Consider the following 24,912-nt stretch of genomic DNA (forward strand, 5'->3'; position numbering starts at 1 on the left):
CCTCATTGGTTCTTGCAGAAGCTCAAACGTGATGCGTAACACGAGAATGAACCTCATTGGTTCTCGCTAAAGTTCAAACGTGCTGCGTAACACGAGAATGAACCTCATTGGTTCTCGCTAAAGTTCAAACGTGATGCGTAACACGAGAATGAACCTTATTGGTTCTTGCTGAAGCTCAAACGTGCTGCGTAACACGAGAATGAACCTCATTGGTTCTTGCAGAAGCTCAAACGTGATGCGTAACACGAGAATGAACCTCATTGGTTCTTGCTGAAGCTCAAACGTGCTGCGTAACACGAGAATTAACCTCATTGGTTCTCGCTAAAGCTCAAACGTGCTGCGTAACACGAGAATGAACCTCATTGGTTCTCGCTGAAGTTCAAACGTGATGCGTAACACGAGAATGAACCTTATTGGTTCTTGCTGAAGCTCAAACGTGCTGCGTAACACGAGAATGAACCTCATTGGTTCTTGCAGAAGCTCAAACGTGATGCGTAACACGAGAATGAACCTCATTGGTTCTTGCAGAAGCTCAAACGTGATGCGTAACATGAGAATGAACCTTATTGGTTCTTGCTGAAGCTCAAACGTGCTGCGTAACATGAGAATGAGCCTCATTGGTTCTTGCTGAAGCTCAAACGTGCTGCGTAACACGAGAATGAACCTCATTGGTTCTTGCTGAAGCTCAAACGTGCTGCGTAACACGAGAATGAACCTCATTGGTTCTTGCTGAAGCTCAAACGTGATGCGTAACATGAGAATGAACCTTATTGGTTCTTGCAGAAGCTCAAACGTGATGCGTAACACGAGAATGAGCCTCATTGGTTCTTGCTGAAGCTCAAACGTGATGCGTAACACGAGAATGAGCCTCATTGGTTCTTGCTGAAGCTCAAACGTGCTGCGTAACACGAGAATGAGCCTCATTGGTTCTTGCAGAAGCTCAAACGTGATGCGTAACACGAGAATGAACCTCATTGGTTCTTGCAGAAGCTCAAACGTGATGCGTAACACGAGAATGAACCTCATTGGTTCTTGCAGAAGCTCAAACGTGCTGCGTAACACGAGAATGAACCTCATTGGTTCTTGCAGAAGCTCAAACGTGCTGCGTAACACGAGAATGAACCTCATTGGTTCTTGCAGAAGCTCAAACGTGCTGCGTAACACGAGAATGAACCTCATTGGTTCTTGCAGAAGCTCAAACGTGCTGCGTAACACGAGAATGAACCTCATTGGTTCTTGCAGAAGCTCAAACGTGATGCGTAACACGAGAATGAACCTCATTGGTTCTTGCAGAAGCTCAAACGTGCTGCGTAACACGAGAATGAACCTCATTGGTTCTTGCAGAAGCTCAAACGTGCTGCGTAACACGAGAATGAACCTCATTGGTTCTTGCTGAAGCTCAAACGTGATGCGTAACACGAGAATGAACCTCATTGGTTCTCGCTGAAGTTCAAACGTGCTGCGTAACACGAGAATGAACCTCATTGGTTCTTGCTGAAGCTCAAACGTGCTGCGTAACACGAGAATGAACCTCATTGGTTCTTGCTGAAGCTCAAACGTGATGTGTAATACAAGAATGAACCTCATTGGTTCTTTCTGAAGCTCAAACGTGATGCGTAACACGAGAATGAACCTCATTGGTTCTCGCTAAAGTTCAAACGTGCTGCGTAACACGAGAATGAACCTCATTGGTTCTCGCTAAAGTTCAAACGTGCTGCGTAACACGAGAATGAACCTCATTGGTTCTTTCTGAAGCTCAAACGTGATGCGTAACACGAGAATGAACCTCATTGGTTCTCGCTAAAGTTCAAACGTGCTGCGTAACACGAGAATGAACCTCATTGGTTCTCGCTAAAGTTCAAACGTGCTGCGTAACACGAGAATTAACCTCATTGGTTCTTGCTGAAGCTCAAACGTGCTGCGTAACACGAGAATTAACCTCATTGGTTCTCGCTAAAGTTCAAACGTGCTGCGTAACACGAGAATGAACCTCATTGGTTCTTTCTGAAGCTCAAACGTGATGCGTAACACGAGAATTAACCTCATTGGTTCTCGCTAAAGTTCAAACGTGCTGCGTAACACGAGAATGAACCTCATTGGTTCTTGCTGAAGCTCAAACGTGCTGCGTAACACGAGAATGAACCTCATTGGTTCTCGCTAAAGTTCAAACGTGCTGCGTAACACGAGAATGAACCTCATTGGTTCTCGCTAAAGTTCAAACGTGCTGCGTCACACGTGAATGAACCTCATTGGTTCTCGCTGAAGCTCAAACATGCTGCGTAACACGAGAATGAACCTCATTGGTTCTTGCTGAAGCTCAAACGTGCTGCGTAACACGAGAATGAACCTCATTGGTTCTTGCAGAAGCTCAAACGTGATGCGTAACACGAGAATGAACCTCATTGGTTCTCGCTAAAGTTCAAACGTGCTGCGTAACACGAGAATGAACCTCATTGGTTCTCGCTGAAGCTCAAACATGCTGCGTAACACGAGAATGAACCTCATTGGTTCTTGCTGAAGCTCAAACGTGCTGCGTAACACGAGAATGAACCTCATTGGTTCTTGCTGAAGCTCAAACGTGCTGCGTAACACGAGAATGAACCTCATTGGTTCTCGCTAAAGTTCAAACGTGCTGCGTAACACGAGAATGAACCTCATTGGTTCTCGCTAAAGTTCAAACGTGCTGCGTAACACGAGAATGAACCTCATTGGTTCTTGCTGAAGGTCAAACGTGCTGCGTAACACGAGAATTAACCTCATTGGTTCTCGCTAAAGTTCAAACGTGCTGCGTAACACGAGAATGAACCTCATTGGTTCTCGCTAAAGTTCAAACGTGCTGCGTAACACGAGAATGAACCTCATTGGTTCTCGCTAAAGTTCAAACGTGCTGCGTAACACGAGAATGAACCTCATTGGTTCTCGCTAAAGTTCAAACGTGCTGCGTAACACGAGAATGAACCTCATTGGTTCTCGCTAAAATTCAAACGTGCTGCGTAACGCGAGAATGAACCTCATTGGTTCTCGCTGAAGCTCAAACGTGCTGCGTAACACGAGAATGAACCTCATTGGTTCTCGCTAAAGTTCAAACGTGCTGCGTAACACGAGAATGAACCTCATTGGTTCTCGCTAAAGTTCAAACGTGCTGCGTAACACGAGAATGAACCTCATTGGTTCTTGCTGAAGCTCAAACGTGCTGCGTAACACGAGAATGAACCTCATTGGTTCTCGCTAAAGTTCAAACGTGCTGCGTAACACGAGAATGAACCTCATTGGTTCTCGCTAAAGTTCAAACGTGCTGCGTAACACGAGAATGAACCTCATTGGTTCTCGCTAAAGTTCAAACGTGCTGCGTAACACGAGAATGAACCTCATTGGTTCTCGCTGAAGCTCAAACGTGCTGCGTAACACGAGAATGAACCTCATTGGTTCTTGCTGAAGCTCAAACGTGATGCGTAACACGAGAATGAACCTCATTGGTTCTCGCTAAAGTTCAAACGTGCTGCGTAACACGAGAATGAACCTCATTGGTTCTTGCTGAAGCTCAAACGTGATGCGTAACACGAGAATGAACCTCATTGGTTCTTGCTGAAGCTCAAACGTGCTGCGTAACATGAGAATGAACCTCATTGGTTCTTGCTGAAGCTCAAACGTGATGCGTAACACGAGAATGAACCTCATTGGTTCTCGCTAAAGTTCAAACGTGCTGCGTAACACGAGAATGAGCCTCATTGGTTCTCGCTGAAGCTCAAACGTGCTGCGTAACACGAGAATGAACCTCATTGGTTCTTGCTGAAGCTCAAACGTGATGCGTAACACGAGAATGAACCTCATTGGTTCTCGCTAAAGTTCAAACGTGCTGCGTAACACGAGAATGAGCCTCATTGGTTCTCGCTAAAGTTCAAACGTGCTGCGTAACACGAGAATGAACCTCATTGGTTCTTGCTGAAGCTCAAACGTGCTGCGTAACACGAGAATGAACCTCATTGGTTCTTGCTGAAGCTCAAACGTGCTGCGTAACACGAGAATGAACCTCATTGGTTCTCGCTAAAGTTCAAACGTGCTGCGTAACACGAGAATTAACCTCATTGGTTCTCGCTAAAGCTCAAACGTGCTGCGTAACACGAGAATGAACCTCATTGGTTCTCGCTAAAGTTCAAACGTGATGCGTAACACGAGAATGAACCTTATTGGTTCTTGCTGAAGCTCAAACGTGCTGCGTAACACGAGAATGAACCTCATTGGTTCTTGCAGAAGCTCAAACGTGATGCGTAACACGAGAATGAACCTCATTGGTTCTTGCTGAAGCTCAAACGTGCTGCGTAACACGAGAATTAACCTCATTGGTTCTCGCTAAAGCTCAAACGTGCTGCGTAACACGAGAATGAACCTCATTGGTTCTCGCTAAAGTTCAAACGTGATGCGTAACACGAGAATGAACCTTATTGGTTCTTGCTGAAGCTCAAACGTGCTGCGTAACACGAGAATGAACCTCATTGGTTCTTGCAGAAGCTCAAACGTGATGCGTAACACGAGAATGAACCTCATTGGTTCTTGCAGAAGCTCAAACGTGATGCGTAACATGAGAATGAACCTTATTGGTTCTTGCTGAAGCTCAAACGTGCTGCGTAACATGAGAATGAGCCTCATTGGTTCTTGCTGAAGCTCAAACGTGCTGCGTAACACGAGAATGAACCTCATTGGTTCTTGCTGAAGCTCAAACGTGCTGCGTAACACGAGAATGAACCTCATTGGTTCTTGCTGAAGCTCAAACGTGATGCGTAACATGAGAATGAACCTTATTGGTTCTTGCAGAAGCTCAAACGTGATGCGTAACACGAGAATGAGCCTCATTGGTTCTTGCTGAAGCTCAAACGTGATGCGTAACACGAGAATGAGCCTCATTGGTTCTTGCTGAAGCTCAAACGTGCTGCGTAACACGAGAATGAGCCTCATTGGTTCTTGCAGAAGCTCAAACGTGATGCGTAACACGAGAATGAACCTCATTGGTTCTTGCAGAAGCTCAAACGTGATGCGTAACACGAGAATGAACCTCATTGGTTCTTGCAGAAGCTCAAACGTGCTGCGTAACACGAGAATGAACCTCATTGGTTCTTGCAGAAGCTCAAACGTGCTGCGTAACACGAGAATGAACCTCATTGGTTCTTGCAGAAGCTCAAACGTGCTGCGTAACACGAGAATGAACCTCATTGGTTCTTGCAGAAGCTCAAACGTGCTGCGTAACACGAGAATGAACCTCATTGGTTCTTGCAGAAGCTCAAACGTGATGCGTAACACGAGAATGAACCTCATTGGTTCTTGCAGAAGCTCAAACGTGCTGCGTAACACGAGAATGAACCTCATTGGTTCTTGCAGAAGCTCAAACGTGATGCGTAACACGAGAATGAACCTTATTGGTTCTTGCTGAAGCTCAAACGTGCTGCGTAACACGAGAATGAACCTTATTGGTTCTTGCTGAAGCTCAAACGTGCTGCGTAACACGAGAATGAACCTCATTGGTTCTTGCAGAAGCTCAAACGTGATGCGTAACACGAGAATGAACCTCATTGGTTCTTGCAGAAGCTCAAACGTGATGCGTAACATGAGAATGAACCTTATTGGTTCTTGCTGAAGCTCAAACGTGCTGCGTAACATGAGAATGAACCTTATTGGCTCTTGCTGAAGCTCAAACGTGCTGCGTAACATGAGAATGAACCTCATTGGTTCTTGCTGAAGCTCAAACGTGCTGCGTAACATGAGAATGAACCTCATTGGTTCTTGCTGAAGCTCAAACGTGCTGCGTAACACGAGAATGAACCTCATTGGTTCTTGCTGAAGCTCAAACGTGCTGCGTAACATGAGAATGAACCTCATTGGTTCTTGCTGAAGCTCAAACGTGCTGCGTAACATGAGAATGAGCCTCATTGGTTCTTGCTGAAGCTCAAACGTGCTGCGTAACACGAGAATGAACCTCATTGGTTCTTGCTGAAGCTCAAACGTGCTGCGTAACATGAGAATGAACCTCATTGGTTCTTGCTGAAGCTCAAACGTGCTGCGTAACATGAGAATGAGCCTCATTGGTTCTTGCTGAAGCTCAAACGTGCTGCGTAACACGAGAATGAACCTCATTGGTTCTTGCTGAAGCTCAAACGTTCTGCGTAACATGAGAATGAACCTCATTGGTTCTTGCTGAAGCTCAAACGTGCTGCGTAACATGAGAATGAACCTCATTGGTTCTTGCTGAAGCTCAAACGTGCTGCGTAACATGAGAATGAGCCTCATTGGTTCTTGCTGAAGCTCAAACGTGCTGCGTAACATGAGAATGAACCTCATTGGTTCTTGCTGAAGCTCAAACGTGCTGCGTAACACGAGAATGAACCTCATTGGCTCTTGCTGAAGCTCAAACGTGCTGCGTAACACGAGAATGAACCTCATTGGTTCTTGCTGAAGCTCAAACGTGCTGCGTAACATGAGAATGAACCTCATTGGTTCTTGCTGAAGCTCAAACGTGCTGCATAACACGAGAATGAACCTTATTGGCTCTTGCTGAAGCTCAAACGTGCTGCGTAACATGAGAATGAACCTCATTGGTTCTTGCTGAAGCTCAAACGTGCTGCGTAACATGAGAATGAGCCTCATTGGTTCTTGCTGAAGCTCAAACGTGCTGCGTAACACGAGAATGAACCTCATTGGTTCTTGCTGAAGCTCAAACGTGATGCGTAACACGAGAATGAACCTCGTTGGTTCTTGCAGAAGCTCAAACGTGATGCGTAACATGAGAATGAACCTTATTGGTTCTTGCTGAAGCTCAAACGTGATGCGTAACACGAGAATGAACCTCATTGGTTCTTGCTGAAGCTCAAACGTGATGCGTAACACGAGAATGAACCTCATTGGTTCTTGCAGAAGCTCAAACGTGATGCGTAACATGAGAATGAACCTTATTGGTTCTTGCTGAAGCTCAAACGTGATGCGTAACACGAGAATGAACCTCATTGGTTCTTGCTGAAGCTCAAACGTGATGCGTAACACGAGAATGAGCCTCATTGGTTCTTGCTGAAGCTCAAACGTGATGCGTAACATGAGAATGAACCTTATTGGTTCTTGCTGAAGCTCAAACGTGATGCGTAACACGAGAATGAACCTCATTGGTTCTTGCAGAAGCTCAAACGTGATGCGTAACATGAGAATGAACCTTATTGGTTCTTGCTGAAGCTCAAACGTGATGCGTAACACGAGAATGAACCTCATTGGTTCTTGCAGAAGCTCAAACGTGATGCGTAACATGAGAATGAACCTCATTGGTTCTTGCTGAAGCTCAAACGTGATGCGTAACACGAGAATGAACCTCATTGGTTCTTGCAGAAGCTCAAACGTGATGCGTAACATGAGAATGAACCTTATTGGTTCTTGCTGAAGCTCAAACGTGCTGCGTAACATGAGAATGAACCTTATTGGTTCTTGCTGAAGCTCAAACGTGATGCGTAACACGAGAATGAGCCTCATTGGTTCTTGCTGAAGCTCAAACGTGCTGCGTAACATGAGAATGAACCTCATTGGTTCTTGCTGAAGCTCAAACGTGCTGCGTAACATGAGAATGAGCCTCATTGGTTCTTGCTGAAGCTCAAACGTGCTGCGTAACACGAGAATGAACCTCATTGGTTCTTGCTGAAGCTCAAACGTGCTGCGTAACATGAGAATGAACCTCATTGGTTCTTGCTGAAGCTCAAACGTGCTGCGTAACACGAGAATGAACCTCATTGGTTCTTGCTGAAGCTCAAACGTGATGCGTAACATGAGAATGAACCTCATTGGTTCTTGCTGAAGCTCAAACGTGCTGCATAACACGAGAATTAACCTTATTGGTTCTTGCTGAAGCTCAAACGTGCTGCGTAACATGAGAATGAACCTCATTGGTTCTTGCTGAAGCTCAAACGTGCTGCGTAACACGAGAATGAACCTCATTGGTTCTTGCTGAAGCTCAAACGTGCTGCATAACACGAGAATTAACCTCATTGGTTCTTGCTGAAGCTCAAACGTGCTGCATAACACGAGAATTAACCTTATTGGTTCTTGCTGAAGCTCAAACGTGCTGCGTAACATGAGAATGAACCTCATTGGTTCTTGCTGAAGCTCAAACGTGCTGCGTAACACGAGAATGAACCTCATTGGTTCTTGCTGAAGCTCAAACGTGCTGCGTAACACGAGAATGAGCCTCATTGGTTCTTGCTGAAGCTCAAACGTGCTGCGTAACATGAGAATGAGCCTCATTGGTTCTTGCTGAAGCTCAAACGTGCTGCGTAACACGAGAATGAACCTCATTGGTTCTTGCTGAAGCTCAAACGTGACGCGTAACACGAGAATTAACCTTATTGGTTCTTGCTGAAGCTCAAACGTGCTGCGTAACATGAGAATGAGCCTCATTGGTTCTTGCTGAAGCTCAAACGTGCTGCGTAACACGAGAATGAACCTCATTGGTTCTTGCTGAAGCTCAAACGTGATGCGTAACACGAGAATGAACCTCATTGGTTCTTGCTGAAGCTCAAACGTGCTGCGTAACATGAGAATGAGCCTCATTGGTTCTTGCTGAAGCTCAAACGTGCTGCGTAACATGAGAATGAGCCTCATTGGTTCTTGCTGAAGCTCAAACGTGATGCGTAACACGAGAATGAACCTCATTGGTTCTTGCTGAAGCTCAAACGTGATGCGTAACACGAGAATTAACCTTATTGGTTCTTGCTGAAGCTCAAACGTGCTGCGTAACATGAGAATGAACCTCATTGGTTCTTGCTGAAGCTCAAACGTGCTGCGTAACATGAGAATGAGCCTCATTGGTTCTTGCTGAAGCTCAAACGTGATGCGTAACACGAGAATGAACCTCATTGGTTCTTGCTGAAGCTCAAACGTGCTGCGTAACATGAGAATGAACCTCATTGGTTCTTGCTGAAGCTCAAACGTGCTGCGTAACACGAGAATGAACCTCATTGGTTCTTGCTGAAGCTCAAACGTGATGCGTAACATGAGAATGAACCTCATTGGTTCTTGCTGAAGCTCAAACGTGCTGCATAACACGAGAATTAACCTTATTGGTTCTTGCTGAAGCTCAAACGTGCTGCGTAACATGAGAATGAACCTCATTGGTTCTTGCTGAAGCTCAAACGTGCTGCGTAACACGAGAATTAACCTTATTGGTTCTTGCTGAAGCTCAAACGTGCTGCGTAACATGAGAATGAACCTCATTGGTTCTTGCTGAAGCTCAAACGTGCTGCATAACACGAGAATTAACCTTATTGGTTCTTGCTGAAGCTCAAACGTGCTGCGTAACATGAGAATGAACCTCATTGGTTCTTGCTGAAGCTCAAACGTGCTGCGTAACACGAGAATTAACCTTATTGGTTCTTGCTGAAGCTCAAACGTGCTGCGTAACACGAGAATGAACCTCATTGGTTCTTGCTGAAGCTCAAACGTGCTGCATAACACGAGAATTAACCTTATTGGTTCTTGCTGAAGCTCAAACGTGCTGCGTAACACGAGAATGAGCCTCATTGGTTCTTGCTGAAGCTCAAACGTGCTGCGTAACACGAGAATGAGCCTCATTGGTTCTTGCAGAAGCTCAAACGTGCTGCGTAACATGAGAATGAACCTCATTGGTTCTTGCTGAAGCTCAAACGTGCTGCGTAACACGAGAATGAGCCTCATTGGTTCTTGCTGAAGCTCAAACGTGCTGCGTAACATGAGAATGAGCCTCATTGGTTCTTGCTGAAGCTCAAACGTGCTGCGTAACACGAGAATGAACCTCATTGGTTCTTGCTGAAGCTCAAACGTGATGCGTAACACGAGAATTAACCTTATTGGTTCTTGCTGAAGCTCAAACGTGCTGCGTAACATGAGAATGAGCCTCATTGGTTCTTGCTGAAGCTCAAACGTGCTGCGTAACACGAGAATGAACCTCATTGGTTCTTGCTGAAGCTCAAACGTGATGCGTAACACGAGAATGAACCTCATTGGTTCTTGCTGAAGCTCAAACGTGCTGCGTAACATGAGAATGAGCCTCATTGGTTCTTGCTGAAGCTCAAACGTGCTGCGTAACACGAGAATGAACCTCATTGGTTCTTGCTGAAGCTCAAACGTGATGCGTAACACGAGAATTAACCTTATTGGTTCTTGCTGAAGCTCAAACGTGCTGCGTAACATGAGAATGAACCTCATTGGTTCTTGCTGAAGCTCAAACGTGCTGCGTAACATGAGAATGAGCCTCATTGGTTCTTGCTGAAGCTCAAACGTGCTGCGTAACACGAGAATGAACCTCATTGGTTCTTGCTGAAGCTCAAACGTGATGCGTAACACGAGAATGAACCTCGTTGGTTCTTGCAGAAGCTCAAACGTGATGCGTAACACGAGAATGAGCCTCATTGGTTCTTGCAGAAGCTCAAACGTGATGCGTAACATGAGAATGAACCTTATTGGTTCTTGCTGAAGCTCAAACGTGCTGCGTAACACGAGAATGAACCTCATTGGTTCTTGCTGAAGCTCAAACGTGATGCGTAACACGAGAATGAACCTCATTGGTTCTTGCAGAAGCTCAAACGTGATGCGTAACATGAGAATGAACCTTATTGGTTCTTGCTGAAGCTCAAACGTGATGCGTAACACGAGAATGAACCTCATTGGTTCTTGCTGAAGCTCAAACGTGATGCGTAACACGAGAATGAACCTCATTGGTTCTTGCAGAAGCTCAAACGTGCTGCCTAACATGAGAATGAACCTTATTGGTTCTTGCTGAAGCTCAAACGTGATGCGTAACACGAGAATGAACCTCATTGGTTCTTGCTGAAGCTCAAACGTGATGCGTAACACGAGAATGAACCTTATTGGTTCTTGCTGAAGCTCAAACGTGATGCGTAACATGAGAATGAACCTCATTGATTCTTGCTGAAGCTCAAACGTGATGCGTAACACGAGAATGAACCTTATTGGTTCTTGCTGAAGCTCAAACGTGATGCGTAACATGAGAATGAACCTCATTGATTCTTGCTGAAGCTCAAACGTGATGCGTAACACGAGAATGAACCTCATTGGTTCTTGCTGAAGCTCAAACGTGATGCGTAACACGAGAATGAACCTTATTGGTTCTTGCTGAAGCTCAAACGTGATGCGTAACACGAGAATGAACCTCATTGGTTCTTGCAGAAGCTCAAACGTGATGCGTAACATGAGAATGAACCTTATTGGTTCTTGCTGAAGCTCAAACGTGATGCGTAACACGAGAATGAACCTCATTGGTTCTTGCTGAAGCTCAAACGTGATGCGTAACATGAGAATGAACCTTATTGGTTCTTGCTGAAGTTCAAACGTGATGCGTAACACGAGAATGAACCTCATTGGTTCTTGCAGAAGCTCAAACGTGATGCGTAACATGAGAATGAACCTTATTGGTTCTTGCTGAAGCTCAAACGTGATGCGTAACACGAGAATGAACCTTATTGGTTCCTGCTGAAGCTCAAACGTGCTGCGTAACACGAGAATGAACCTCACTGGTTCTTGCAGAAGCTCAAACGTGATGCGTAACATGAGAATGAACCTCATTGGTTCTTGCTGAAGCTCAAACGTGCTGCGTAACATGAGAATTAACCTTATTGGTTCTTGCTGAAGCTCAAACGTGCTGCGTAACATGAGAATGAACCTCATTGGTTCTTGCTGAAGCTCAAACGTGCTGCATAACATGAGAATGAACCTTATTGGTTCTTGCTGAAGCTCAAACGTGCTGCATAACACGAGAATTAACCTTATTGGTTCTTGCTGAAGCTCAAACGTGCTGCGTAACATGAGAATGAACCTCATTGGTTCTTGCTGAAGCTCAAACGTGCTGCATAACACGAGAATTAACCTTATTGGTTCTTGCTGAAGCTCAAACGTGCTGCGTAACATGAGAATGAACCTCATTGGTTCTTGCTGAAGCTCAAACGTGATGCGTAACATGAGAATGAACCTCATTGGTTCTTGCTGAAGCTCAAACGTGATGCGTAACATGAGAATGAACCTCATTGGTTCTTGCTGAAGCTCAAACGTGATGCGTAACATGAGAATGAACCTCATTGGTTCTTGCTGAAGCTCAAACGTGATGCGTAACACGAGAATGAACCTCATTGGTTCTTGCAGAAGCTCAAACGTGCTGCGTAACACGAGAATGAACCTCATTGGTTCTTGCTGAAGCTCAAACGTGATGCGTAACATGAGAATGAACCTCATTGGTTCTTGCTGAAGCTCAAACGTGATGCGTAACATGAGAATGAACCTCATTGGTTCTTGCTGAAGCTCAAACGTGATGCGTAACATGAGAATGAACCTCATTGGTTCTTGCTGAAGCTCAAACGTGATGCGTAACACGAGAATGAACCTCATTGGTTCTTGCTGAAGCTCAAACGTGATGCGTAACACGAGAATGAACCTCATTGGTTCTTGCAGAAGCTCAAACGTGATGCGTAACATGAGAATGAACCTCATTGGCTCTTGCTGAAGCTCAAACGTGATGCGTAACATGAGAATGAACCTCATTGGTTCTTGCTGAAGCTCAAACGTGCTGCGTAACACGAGAATGAACCTCATTGGTTCTTGCTGAAGCTCAAACGTGATGCGTAACATGAGAATGAACCTCATTGGTTCTTGCTGAAGCTCAAACGTGCTGCGTAACACGAGAATGAACCTCATTGGTTCTTGCTGAAGCTCAAACGTGCTGCGTAACACGAGAATGAACCTCATTGGTTCTTGCTGAAGCTCAAACGTGATGCGTAACATGAGAATGAACCTCATTGGTTCTTGCTGAAGCTCAAACGTGCTGCGTAACACGAGAATGAACCTCATTGGTTCTTGCTGAAGCTCAAACGTGATGCGTAACACGAGAATTAACCTTATTGGTTCTTGCTGAAGCTCAAACGTGCTGCGTAACACGAGAATGAACCTCATTGGTTCTTGCTGAAGCTCAAACGTGCTGCATAACACGAGAATGAACCTTATTGGTTCTTGCTGAAGCTCAAACGTGATGCGTAACATGAGAATGAACCTCATTGGTTCTTGCTGAAGCTCAAACGTGATGCGTAACATGAGAATGAACCTCATTGGTTCTTGCTGAAGCTCAAACGTGCTGCATAACACGAGAATTAACCTTATTGGTTCTTGCTGAAGCTCAAACGTGCTGCGTAACATGAGAATGAACCTCATTGGTTCTTGCAGAAGCTCAAACGTGCTGCGTAACACGAGAATGAACCTCATTGGTTCTTGCAGAAGCTCAAACGTGCTGCGTAACACGAGAATGAACCTCATTGGTTCTTGCTGAAGCTCAAACGTGCTGCATAACACGAGAATTAACCTTATTGGTTCTTGCTGAAGCTCAAACGTGCTGCATAACACGAGAATTAACCTTATTGGTTCTTGCTGAAGCTCAAACGTGCTGCGTAACATGAGAATGAACCTCATTGGTTCTTGCTGAAGCTCAAACGTGATGCGTAACATGAGAATGAACCTCATTGGTTCTTGCTGAAGCTCAAACGTGCTGCATAACACGAGAATTAACCTTATTGGTTCTTGCTGAAGCTCAAACGTGCTGCGTAACATGAGAATGAACCTCATTGGTTCTTGCTGAAGCTCAAACGTGCTGCGTAACATGAGAATGAACCTCATTGGTTCTTGCTGAAGCTCAAACGTGATGCGTAACATGAGAATGAACCTCATTGGTTCTTGCTGAAGCTCAAACGTGCTGCATAACACGAGAATTAACCTTATTGGTTCTTGCTGAAGCTCAAACGTGCTGCGTAACATGAGAATGAACCTCATTGGTTCTTGCTGAAGCTCAAACGTGCTGCGTAACATGAGAATGAACCTCATTGGTTCTTGCAGAAGCTCAAACGTGCTGCGTAACACGAGAATGAACCTCATTGGTTCTTGCTGAAGCTCAAACGTGATGCGTAACACGAGAATGAACCTCATTGGTTCTTGAGAAGCTCAAACGTGATGCGTAACACGAGAATGAACCTCATTGGTTGTTGCAGAAGCTCAAACGTGCTGCATAACACGAGAATTAATCTCATTGGTTCTTGCTGAAGCTCAAACGTGCTGCGTAACATGAGAATGAACCTCATTGGTTCTTGCTGAAGCTCAAACGTGATGCGTAACATGAGAATGAACCTCATTGGTTCTTGCTGAAGCTCAAACGTGCTGCATAACACGAGAATTAACCTTATTGGTTCTTGCTGAAGCTCAAACGTGCTGCGTAACATGAGAATTAACCTCATTGGTTCTTGCTGAAGCTCAAACGTGCTGCGTAACATGAGAATGAACCTCATTGGTTCTTGCTGAAGCTCAAACGTGATGCGTAACATGAGAATGAACCTCATTGGTTCTTGCTGAAGCTCAAACGTGCTGCATAACACGAGAATTAACCTTATTGGTTCTTGCTGAAGCTCAAACGTGCTGCGTAACATGAGAATGAACCTCATTGGTTCTTGCTGAAGCTCAAACGTGCTGCGTAACATGAGAATGAACCTCATTGGTTCTTGCAGAAGCTCAAACGTGCTGCGTAACACGAGAATGAACCTCATTGGTTCTTGCTGAAGCTCAAACGTGATGCGTAACACGAGAATGAACCTCATTGGTTCTTGAGAAGCTCAAACGTGATGCGTAACACGAGAATGAACCTCATTGGTTGTTGCAGAAGCTCAAACGTGCTGCATAACACGAGAATTAATCTCATTTGCATATTCTTAGACACAACTCAGCATAACATATGGTTATAAAAATAAAATAACGTTCTGGGAAGGTTCTTTTTAGGTTGCAAAGTTTTAGTGATCGAAGATGAGTTTTAAGGGATAGAATTATAGACTATAGGGGGACTTTAATAAACTGTATCCGCAAAATATACTTTGTTTATGAAAAATGGCACAATTAAGCATAACATATGGTTATAAAAATACAAACTGTAGGGAACGTTCTGGGAAGGTTCTTGTTAGGTTGCAAAAAAATAACCTAGAGAATGTTCCTAGAACGTGTACCAAAAAAACTCAAACAAATGGGAACGTTTTGTGTTTGCTGGGACGTCACATAAAAACTATGAATAGATAGCTCTATAGAAGACAAAAGTGTGGTTATTAAAGGGATAGTTCACCCAAAAATGAAAATTACCCCATGATTTACTCACCCTCAAGTCATCCTAGCTGTATATGACATTCTTCTTTCAGACGGATACAATCAGAGTTATATTAATAAATGTCCTGGCTCTTCCAAGCTTTATAATGGCAGTGAATGACTGTTTCTGTTTTGAAGTCCATAAAAGTGCACTTTTGATAGATGCACTTTTTTTTTGATGGATATATGCACTTTTATGATGGACAGATGCCCTTTTATCATGGATAGATGCACTTTTATGATGGACAGATGCCCTTTTATCATGGATAGATGCACTTTTATGATGGACAGATGCCCTTTTATCATGGATAGATGCACTTTTATGATGGATAGATGCACTTTTATGATGGATAGATGCACTTTTATGATGGATATATGCACTTTTATGTTTTACTTCAAAACATAAACAGCCACTCACTGCCATTATAAAGCCTGTAAGAGCCCAACATTTTTTAATATAACTGTTGGATTGTATTCGTCTCAAAAGACGCCTAGGATGACTTGAGGGTGAGTAAATCATGGGGTGTGTTTCATTTTTATGGGTGAACTATCCCTGTAAGCTCAGCTCAGTGACGGTGTGGATGTTGCAGGTCTCCGACTGGGTGCTGAATCACCTGCGGGTGCAGCTGGAGGAGCGAGGCGAGCGCTTTCTTCCGATCTGCCTGGAGGAACGGGACTGGCTCCCCGGCTCTCCGGTCGTGGACAGTCTGACCCAGAGCATCCAGCACAGCCGCAAAACCGTGTTCGTGCTGACCGAGGGTTACGTGAAAAGCGGATCCTTCAAGCTGGCCGTGTTCCTGGCCCACCAGCGCCTCCTGGAGGAGAACGAGGACGTGATCGTGTTGCTGCTCCTGGAGCCCGTTCTTCAACACTCGCATTTCTTGCGTCTGCGCAGACGGTTGTGTTCCCGAAGCATCCTCGAGTGGCCTTGCTCCTCGTCCGCCGAGGCCTGGTTCTGGCAATCCCTGCGCAATGCCGTACGGATCGACAACCAGGCCATGTACAGCGACCTCTACAGCCGATACTTCACCACCAAGTGATCTTTGTTGAGGCACTGTGCCCGGTTGCATTAAGCACCTTAAGTTGTTCTCTTAAGTATGAGACTAAACCATCAAAATAGGAGGAAAATATGGTAACACTTTACAAAAATGACGCCGCACAATTTGTCATGTTTCATGGCGTTATCACATATAAAACAAGCACAACTATGCAATATGACTAAAATCTTTAATAATAATTTAATTAAGTGTGAAGATGTCGATTTTACTAGGCCGGGCGTCACTTTTATACTATACATGAAATTTCAAGCATGACTAGAAGGTTAATTCTTCACTTGGTCACTAATTATTGAGTTTTGTACTTTTTTTTTTTTTTTTTTAAGGCAGAAACTCTATGATCAGTGAGTCAAACGAGATTTAACTCAATTTTTGAAGTCTGTTTAATATAATTTAAGTTGAAATGACTTGTAGAAACAAGCTGATTCAACTTTTAAGGCAGCAACTGAACTTAAATTTTAAAGTTGTAAATAGGTGGAAGTTTTTACACTGTAAAATGTAAATTCAAAATATTAAAACAAAATCTCTTTCTCTTTTCTTCAAAGATATGCAAACAAATGAACATTTCATAACGAGCATCTCTAGTTTTCATAACAAAATGACAAAAAGGAAGGAAATTTTATGTTTGATAAAATTATAAAGTTCATATATATATATACATTTACAATAAGTTTTCATTTGTTAACATAAGCTAATACGTTAATACGTCAAGAATTTATTAATCTCAATGTTAATTTCAACATTTGCTAATACATTATTAAAATCAAAGAATTATCAGTGAATATTATTTAATATTCTGCACTGTAAAAAAAAGTTTTTATTGTTGGTTAAAAAAAGAAGAAAAAAAGAGTAACCTGGTTGCCTTGAAATGTTAAGTTCATTGAAATTAAAAAATTGAGTTAATACAAAGATTGGTTTACTCAACAGAAACTCAAATGTTATGATATCTGAACCACATAAACAAAAAGTTGATTTGACAAAAGAAAAAAAAAATGTGATAAATCATGAAAAAAATATTTTACATGAAACTAAAAACCAGTTGTATTTTTATTAACTAACTTAACTATAGTTTAACTATCATTAACTAATGGGACTTCACTGTAAATGCTGTAGAACTAATGTTTTAATTAGTTTGTTGTCATTTATTTCACCCGTGTTTATTTTTTTATCTAAGGCAGAAACTCACTTGTACAATCTCATAAAATGTAAATTTAAACTATTAAAGTTATTTGCAACACCAGTCCATACTTCATAGTTTGTCTTTGCACACATTCTGCATATATTTCACAATGGAGCATTTTTTCATCACAAAACTATGCAGTAAAATGCTAAACTTAGAGGATGACTAGAGGATTAATATGGTCACTAATGTTGTATTTGTTACTTTTTCATTATAATTATGATAATTTTTTTAATCTAAGACAGAAACTCACTTTTTGTGAAACTCTTATGCTTCTCTTTGCACGCACACGAGAGATATTGTGCAAAGGAACACTCACAAGGAGCTTTTTCCTATTGTTATCATGAAATGATGAGGAGAGTCAGCAGATTTAGCACGGAACTGCTGTGGTGTGCTAGCAGCTAACAGGAAATGATCTCACACACTTCCTGTTACACTCCAGACTGAAATATGCTTTCATACATGTTTGGTGTGATCTACTTAGCGCAGAATAATGTTCATTTATTTATTTGTTTGTTTGTTTATTTTGAGCATTAGCGTTTAGCATTATTAAGCGTTTGCCTAGCTGACTAAAGGCAGCAGGTTTGCAGTTTATTTCCATAAAAGAAATGTTCTTCAGTATTCTTGTTTTCCAGTACAAACATCTTCAGTTCTGATCTTGTTGTACTGAGTGAATATCCAAAAATATAATAAAAAAAACACTCTTACAGTTTATTTATTTGTTATGAAAACTTTTTAAGCCTACTTTAAGACACACAATAAAACGTTTTTCCCATGTGAAAATATCTATAGCTGGGTCCCAATTCGCATACTGTCCGTCATAAAAAGTAGGCTATTCAGAATTAGATTTAGTGTATCCCAAATCGTAGTATGTTTAAATGATTATTCCAAAGATACCCGGATAGTGTAACCTAACCCGGAAATGCACCGATTAGAACTACAAACACGAATACAACGTGTTAAAAAAACTACAAACATGGCGGATGTGCGAGGACGACGGTTAAGCAGAGGGGTTTGAGTGATTGATTAATTATCAGTATCTTATCTCACACAAAAAATACATTTAGGCTATTTAATGTTATCCACATTAGATTTAATCTGCAACAACATGCATTGTGAACTTTTAAGATACGTTTAGTGATTATCTTTAAATGCACCATTATGCACACACAATGAGGAGAGTTCATGACTGGCAGATCAACGTGCCAAATGACATTGAATGTGGAGGATTTTAATTGTGACAAGATGATTGACAGGGCAGTTTAAACGGTGATGGGAAGCACGTGACTAAGCGACACATACTAGTTTGACTCAAATCTTGCCTACTCTTCTGCTACACACTCAAAAGTATGTACTACTTATTCTTCACAAAAACAATACATACTTAGGGCATAGTCCAAGAAGGCGAATGTGACGTTTGTAGTGTCCACTAGATGTCGCTGTCGCACAACAGAGGGCGTCGTTCACTTCAAAGTCAGCATATGGCGCTAATAGGCTACGACTTCCTTGTACGTTTTCTAACTGTTAAATTCTCAGATACCTGCATATTTCCATTCTTTCTTGGGCTAAAATGCGTATTTTTCCTCATAGCCTATAGTTGTCTGGTTTATAGATTCCCGCAGACGCCACAGAGTAATGATTCATCTAACGGTCCGGTGACGTCACTCGCGTGATTTGCATATCTCTGGTTATAAATGCCGTGATTCTGCGCTTTTCCTCACACTGCTGCATCTGCTGCTGGAGAATAACCACTTCAACTACCAACACACACTCTGGTAAGCGCTAGAATCTCTCTTTTGCCTTTTAAATACTCTTATATAGCACAACATCATACCTTTTGTTGTTTATAATCTCTTAATTATAGTCTAGATTAGCGTTTTCAGACGCTACTTTCTTTCACGCGCACAATTGGCGAATGTAACGTTATTTGTGGCATAAATGCATCCGCTATACAGGAAATGTGACTGTTAATCGCTATATTATGTGATTTTTTTTGCGACATATGTATCAGAGACAATAGATGCATGCATTCTCTTTGTTCAGGAATGACTAAGCGTGATCGATTTTTACATTCCACGCCTCGAAATATAGCATAAATGTTCGGATAAATATGCTCAGATAAGTGCAAAAGCAGAAAGAATGTGTTTACTGATGGAAACATTGATAAGAAGTGAAATATGAGAGAATGAGCAGGAAAGGGCGGTGGTTTCTCAAGACTGTGATGCAACAGCAGCGTTTCCTTTTACCACAGTTACTGCGTTACTGGCTGCACTTTTGTTCTTTATTGCATTTTTAAAGCATATTTAGATTATTTAGTCATGCATTAGAACGTAAACTCTAACCAAATACCTAATTTTGGGGAAACATTTGGAAAAAGCCCATATTGTTCGGTCACTTATATGAATATTAATGAAGATCGTCATGTATGTGTATGTGTGTGTGTGTGTGTGTGTGTGTTTCTTTCTCAACATTAATGGCAAGCCATTTTATTTCAGACCCACTGCAAACATGTCTGACAAGCCAAATCTTGAGGAAGTGACCAGCTTTGACAAAACCAAGCTGAAGAAAACAGAAACTCAGGAGAAAAATCCTTTGCCGTCAAAAGAAAGTAAGAATCCGCACACTTTCCTTTGAGGAACAAACATGAAATGATGATTATGAAACCCAATAACAATTATTTTTTTTTAAATTTTTTCAGCCATCGAACAGGAGAAGCAGGCGGGCTCGTCATGAAACTCGTTCTCCACACTTCTATGCACTGTACATTCCACATTGCCTTCTTTTTCACGTCTTTTCGCTGTTTAACTTTTAACGGAAAAATATGACCTAAGTCGCATTGTGATTGGACAACCAAAAAAAAAAAAAAAAAATGCAGACGACCGTACAAGCCCTTTGTTTCTGTGCCCACGTACTCCTCTTTTTGTAAAGCGCACCACTGATATTCTGATGAAGATTGTTGATGTACGGATGAGGATGACGAGGAGGCGGGGCCGGGGGCGGGGCCAAGGATTTGAGTGACACGTAACAGAGACTCGCTCTTGTAACATCTCTGCTCAAATGCTTTAAAGTCATGCAGTGTTTTTTTTGTATGTTGACGTCTTGGAATGCACAATTTTTGTTTTGTAATGCAAATAAAAGTCTGTAATATTCAGATGGACATCTTTTTAAATGTTTGTTCTGTACTTCTCGCTTTCAACTGTGTCGTTTACAAAGAGTAACGTACATCCTACACTTTTTTTCATCAATTTAACTTAATTCTCTATTTAAAGAGTGCTATAAAGATTTTGAGAATAGATAGAAAAATATAAAGTATTCTTTTTTTGCCAAAAAAACAAACAAAAAATTCTAGCCTATTATACATTTTAGAGCTTAGAAAACATAAAAATGAAAGCATTTTTACAATAAATTTTTGGTATTTTTTTCTCCAGGCCTAGAAATGACAAATGTACAAAAGTGTCGTTCAGAGGCTATATTTGGCTATATTAATGACCCTACAAGAGCGATTAAATCATCAAAATATGTTCAATATGAGGAAAGAACAATCACTAAACTTGGTTAAGTCCAAAAAAAGTCAACCTACTACGGAAAAAGCAAACATTAACTAAGTTATTAATAATCAGTTACAGTTAAAACACAATCAGTTATTAATATTTGGTTGATTATCTTGTTTTTGCATGTGTTCATAATTTCTTTGTACGTTTCATTGTGTTATTATCACAGATAAAACAATCGACCCCAAGCACAACTATGCAATACAAAATCTTTAATGATATTTGAATAAAGGGTGAAGATGTGAATTTTACGAGGCCGTGCGTCACTTCTATACTGTACATGTCATTTTCAGGCACAGACCTGCATGTACAATTCATTTCAGTCCATCCATACGCCTAAACATTTAACAAAAGCAATCCCAAAACATTAATGCAGCTCAGTCTTCAATAACTAACGTTTTGCCACAGCTGTCATTGGCCGATGACTTAAGAAAATGTACCCGCCATAAATACATTTTACCAGCCATGAAAAATAGATAAATCCTTGTTAAAGTTACAGATGTTATTCAGAGAAGTGAGTGATTGTTTGTCTTTTGTTGTTTGATTGACATTAGAAACCCAGACGGCATCAGGAATATTAGGCTACTGTCACTTTAAGAGCTGCACTGATGTAATATACTGATACACGTGCGTTTTCTTTCTCTGTTCACGTTCGCTTAAGACATAACTGACTGTGTTCACGAGGACACTTGCCAAGACGTCATTTAGTCTGAATGCGTGCTTCAATAACGAGTAATGAATTGAGTTTCCTCTCGTGTCTTTAATATTGAAGACTTGAATATTTCAATTGGCACGTAAGCTGTCCCATGCGTCGTTCACGCATATCACGGATATCACGTTTTTCAGCCAAAGTCCAAGGGAAGGACCACTTGTATTCTTCCAGCAAAGGGCAATTGAACGCTGGCTTGTCGTTGGCACAAATCCACCAGGTTTTTCTCTTTGACGGGCAGAGAGCAATCGTCCACATAAATACCCAGTACACATACTGCTTAAAGAGAGAGGCGTAGTAGGAAATTGAGTCGCTTTCCTCCTAAACTTTTGCACCTCACCACATTCCCACACACAATGAAAAAAATGTGCCTTGGTAATTAATGCATTTAAACCATAAGTCAGCAATACTAGGGTTACATTTATTTAATCTCACAGGAGTGATATCAGTTCTCCTTATCCAGTTATACTGTAAGAGTCTCAAACGAGTATTTATAGTTCGTGCTTTTAAACATATTGTACCCCACTCATCTAATGAAATGTCTTTATTTAAATCCTGCATCCATATTTTCAGTGTTTTCCTTTATGATTCTGTATCAGTATATTATATAACTGGGTAATTCTGGTGTGGAAAAGGTTTCCAGTGTAGATAATGAAGGGAGTTGCACAGAATCACCAACACTGATTTTGACTCACATTTGGCGCTTGACGAGTGTAAACTTTAGGCTTCTGAATATTGTTCCGACACACAGAAGAGTCGATCAATAGTCCTCAAGGACAAAAGCAATGTCTGTTATTGATCATTTCGGGGGTTTTTTTCTTTTTTTTTCTTTTTTTTCTGATGACATTTTCTCTGCCAAATTAAATGTTTCTCATGAATAGCATATTTAAATATTTATACTGCCTTAAAATGATTGTATTAAAGTGAGAACTCAAATATCTATAAGCATTACAGTAATGGGGAATTTGAAGGAACTCTCATTATTAATGCGTCTCAATCGTCTAAATAATGTAACAATGCAAATGAGTAGCTTTTTTCCTTTTGCAAAATCTTATTTATGTTTTATGTATGTTTATTCCTATGGAAAAAAAAATCTTTTGATTTGGTATGAAATGTGAGTTTTTCATGCACTTGTTCCCTGCCTGAATCTAATCATTATGGATAATACTATTAAGATTTATATTAGGAACAAGCAATCTTTCTGAGAAGCTGTTTTTTTATTTTTTTATTTATTTTTTATTATATTTTTACTGCCTTAAAATTATTGTATTAAAGTGAGAATGTAATGAGAATAGAAAATGACCAAAAATATCTATATGCATTACAGTAACTCTCATTATTAATGTCTTAATTATTGCGTCTCAATCGTCTAAATAAAGTCACAATGCAAACGAGTAGCTTTTAATGTTTTATCTGTTCATTTCTATAATTTTTTTCTTTTGATTTGATATGAAATGAGATTGTGACATGTTTTAGATTTGTATGTGTGTCACTGAGCCTGGCTGAACTTCAGTCTGTTCACACACACACACACACACACACACACACACACACAGCATTAAGTGTGTGTGATGTTCATTAAGCCTCATTTAGCGTGGATAAACTCTAATCTGCTGCTGTTAATGGTGTTTAATCCGCCAGATTTACCACATCGCTCCTTCTGTCTGTCTTCTGACACGTTTGGGAGTGTATCTGACCTGCTATAAGGCCTGCTGAGTGTTTCCTCATTAGTATGGCATGAAAAAGTGTTCATAAACACACATATCTCAGTGTTTCTCAGAGGACTTTTCACATAGCTCTAGTGTAAATGTTTAGCTCTAGTTTCAGCGTGTGTTTATGAGAACAGACACTGATAATAACTCTGAAGAGACCAAGCGTTTATGATATCAACTTTATGTGCTTCATAAGAAATGCATTCTCGCTCTTGTAATGTCACACACTACTGTTCTACACTGTTAATGTCCTATAGCGTGTGTGTGTGTGTGTGTGTGTTTGTTCATGACCTTGGCAGACGTTCTCTGGGATTTGAGTTCACTGATGAAGTTCTGTGTCAGTTATGATGATCCTTGATCCCTATATAGGCAGCAAAACAGTGTGTGTTTGTGTGTGTGTGTGTGTGTGTGTGTGTGTGTGTGTGTGTGTGTGTGTGTGTTGCCAGGCACACTGACAGTGATTGTGTATGTGAGTGAGTGTGTGTGTGTGTGTGTGTGTGTGTGTGTGTGTGTGTGTGTGTGTGTGTGTGTGTGTGTGTGTGTGCGTGTGTGTGTGTGTGTGTGCGTGTGTGTGTGTGTGTGTGTGTGTGTGTGTGCGTGTGCGTGTGCGTGTTGCCAGGCACATTGACAGTGATTGTGTGTGTGTGTGTGTGTGTGTGTGTGTGTGTGTGTGTGTGTGTGTGTGTTGCCAGGCACACTGACAGTGATTGTGTATGTGAGTGAGTGAGTGTGTGTGTGTGTGTGTGTGTGTGTGTGTGTGTTGCCAGGCACACTGACAGTGATTGTGCTGGTTTGGCCGGCGGCTGCTGATCCTCCATCTGTCAGTGTTGCTGCTGTAAGACACTCACAGATAAACCACATTAGTGATATTACCACACAGTCTTCACTGTCATTTGACTCCTTTCACATTTCTAGGGTTCTCAGAAGCAGAAGTCGTCATAGTTGTGGTAAACTTCTATAGTGGCTAATTGGAAACTACAGCAAATATCAAGAAAGGAAAAAAAGAAAAAGAAAAAAAAATGTCTGTGGGGAGTTGATTGGCTGGTTGTGGTTTGCTATTGGCTGATCTCATGTGAGTGACAGGTTGCCCCGCCCACATCATCAGAGAAGAGATGCCGCAAGAGGGCCCTATTTTAACAATCTAAGCTCATGGTCTAAAGCGCAGGGCACAAGTTCACTTAGGCCGAGTCCGAATCCACTTTTGCTAGTTTAACGACGGGATAAATGGTCGGCGCTCCCGGCGCTGGTCTAAAAGGGTTGTCTCTATTCTCTTAATGAGTATTGGGTGTGTTTTGGGATTTACGTGTGTTAAACCAATCAGAGTCTCATCCCCCATTCCCTTTAAATGCCAGTTGCGCTCGTGCCATGGAGGATTCGCTGTTTACATGACGGAATCTGATAGTGGAAAGACCGAACGAGTCTCCAGAGCGCAAACGGATCTGCTCGTGCGCGAGGTCAAAGTGTGCAAGCAGAACATCTACGGGACAAGCCGGATTCACCATATCTTTATGCACACAATAATAATCTTTTA

General features: G+C 41.8%; 2 protein-coding genes across 2 annotated transcripts in view; both read left to right on the forward strand.

Annotated features, from left to right (window-relative positions):
• Nucleotides 1-16,346, forward strand: part of LOC311298904 (uncharacterized protein) — a 37,588-nt gene extending 21,242 nt beyond the window's left edge. The window contains exon 5 of the mRNA XM_084422228.1: nucleotides 15,765-16,346. Within this exon, the coding sequence (XP_084278354.1) occupies nucleotides 15,765-16,214 (450 nt within the window). The 3' untranslated portion in view covers nucleotides 16,215-16,346. The remainder of the gene's footprint in view (nucleotides 1-15,764) is intronic.
• Nucleotides 16,347-19,046: 2,700 nt separating this feature from the next.
• tmsb4x (thymosin beta 4 X-linked) lies at nucleotides 19,047-20,566 on the forward strand. The gene is made up of 3 exons (XM_084420996.1): nucleotides 19,047-19,184; nucleotides 19,905-20,017; nucleotides 20,108-20,566. The coding sequence occupies exons 2-3, from the start codon at nucleotides 19,918-19,920 to the stop codon at nucleotides 20,140-20,142; spliced, it is 135 nt and encodes a 44-aa protein (XP_084277122.1). The 5' UTR covers nucleotides 19,047-19,184; nucleotides 19,905-19,917; the 3' UTR covers nucleotides 20,143-20,566.
• Nucleotides 20,567-24,912: the final 4,346 nt, after the last annotated feature.

Source organism: Rutilus rutilus (assembly GCF_951802725.1).
Source record: "Rutilus rutilus genome assembly, chromosome: 10".
Lineage (NCBI taxonomy): Eukaryota > Metazoa > Chordata > Actinopteri > Cypriniformes > Leuciscidae > Rutilus > Rutilus rutilus.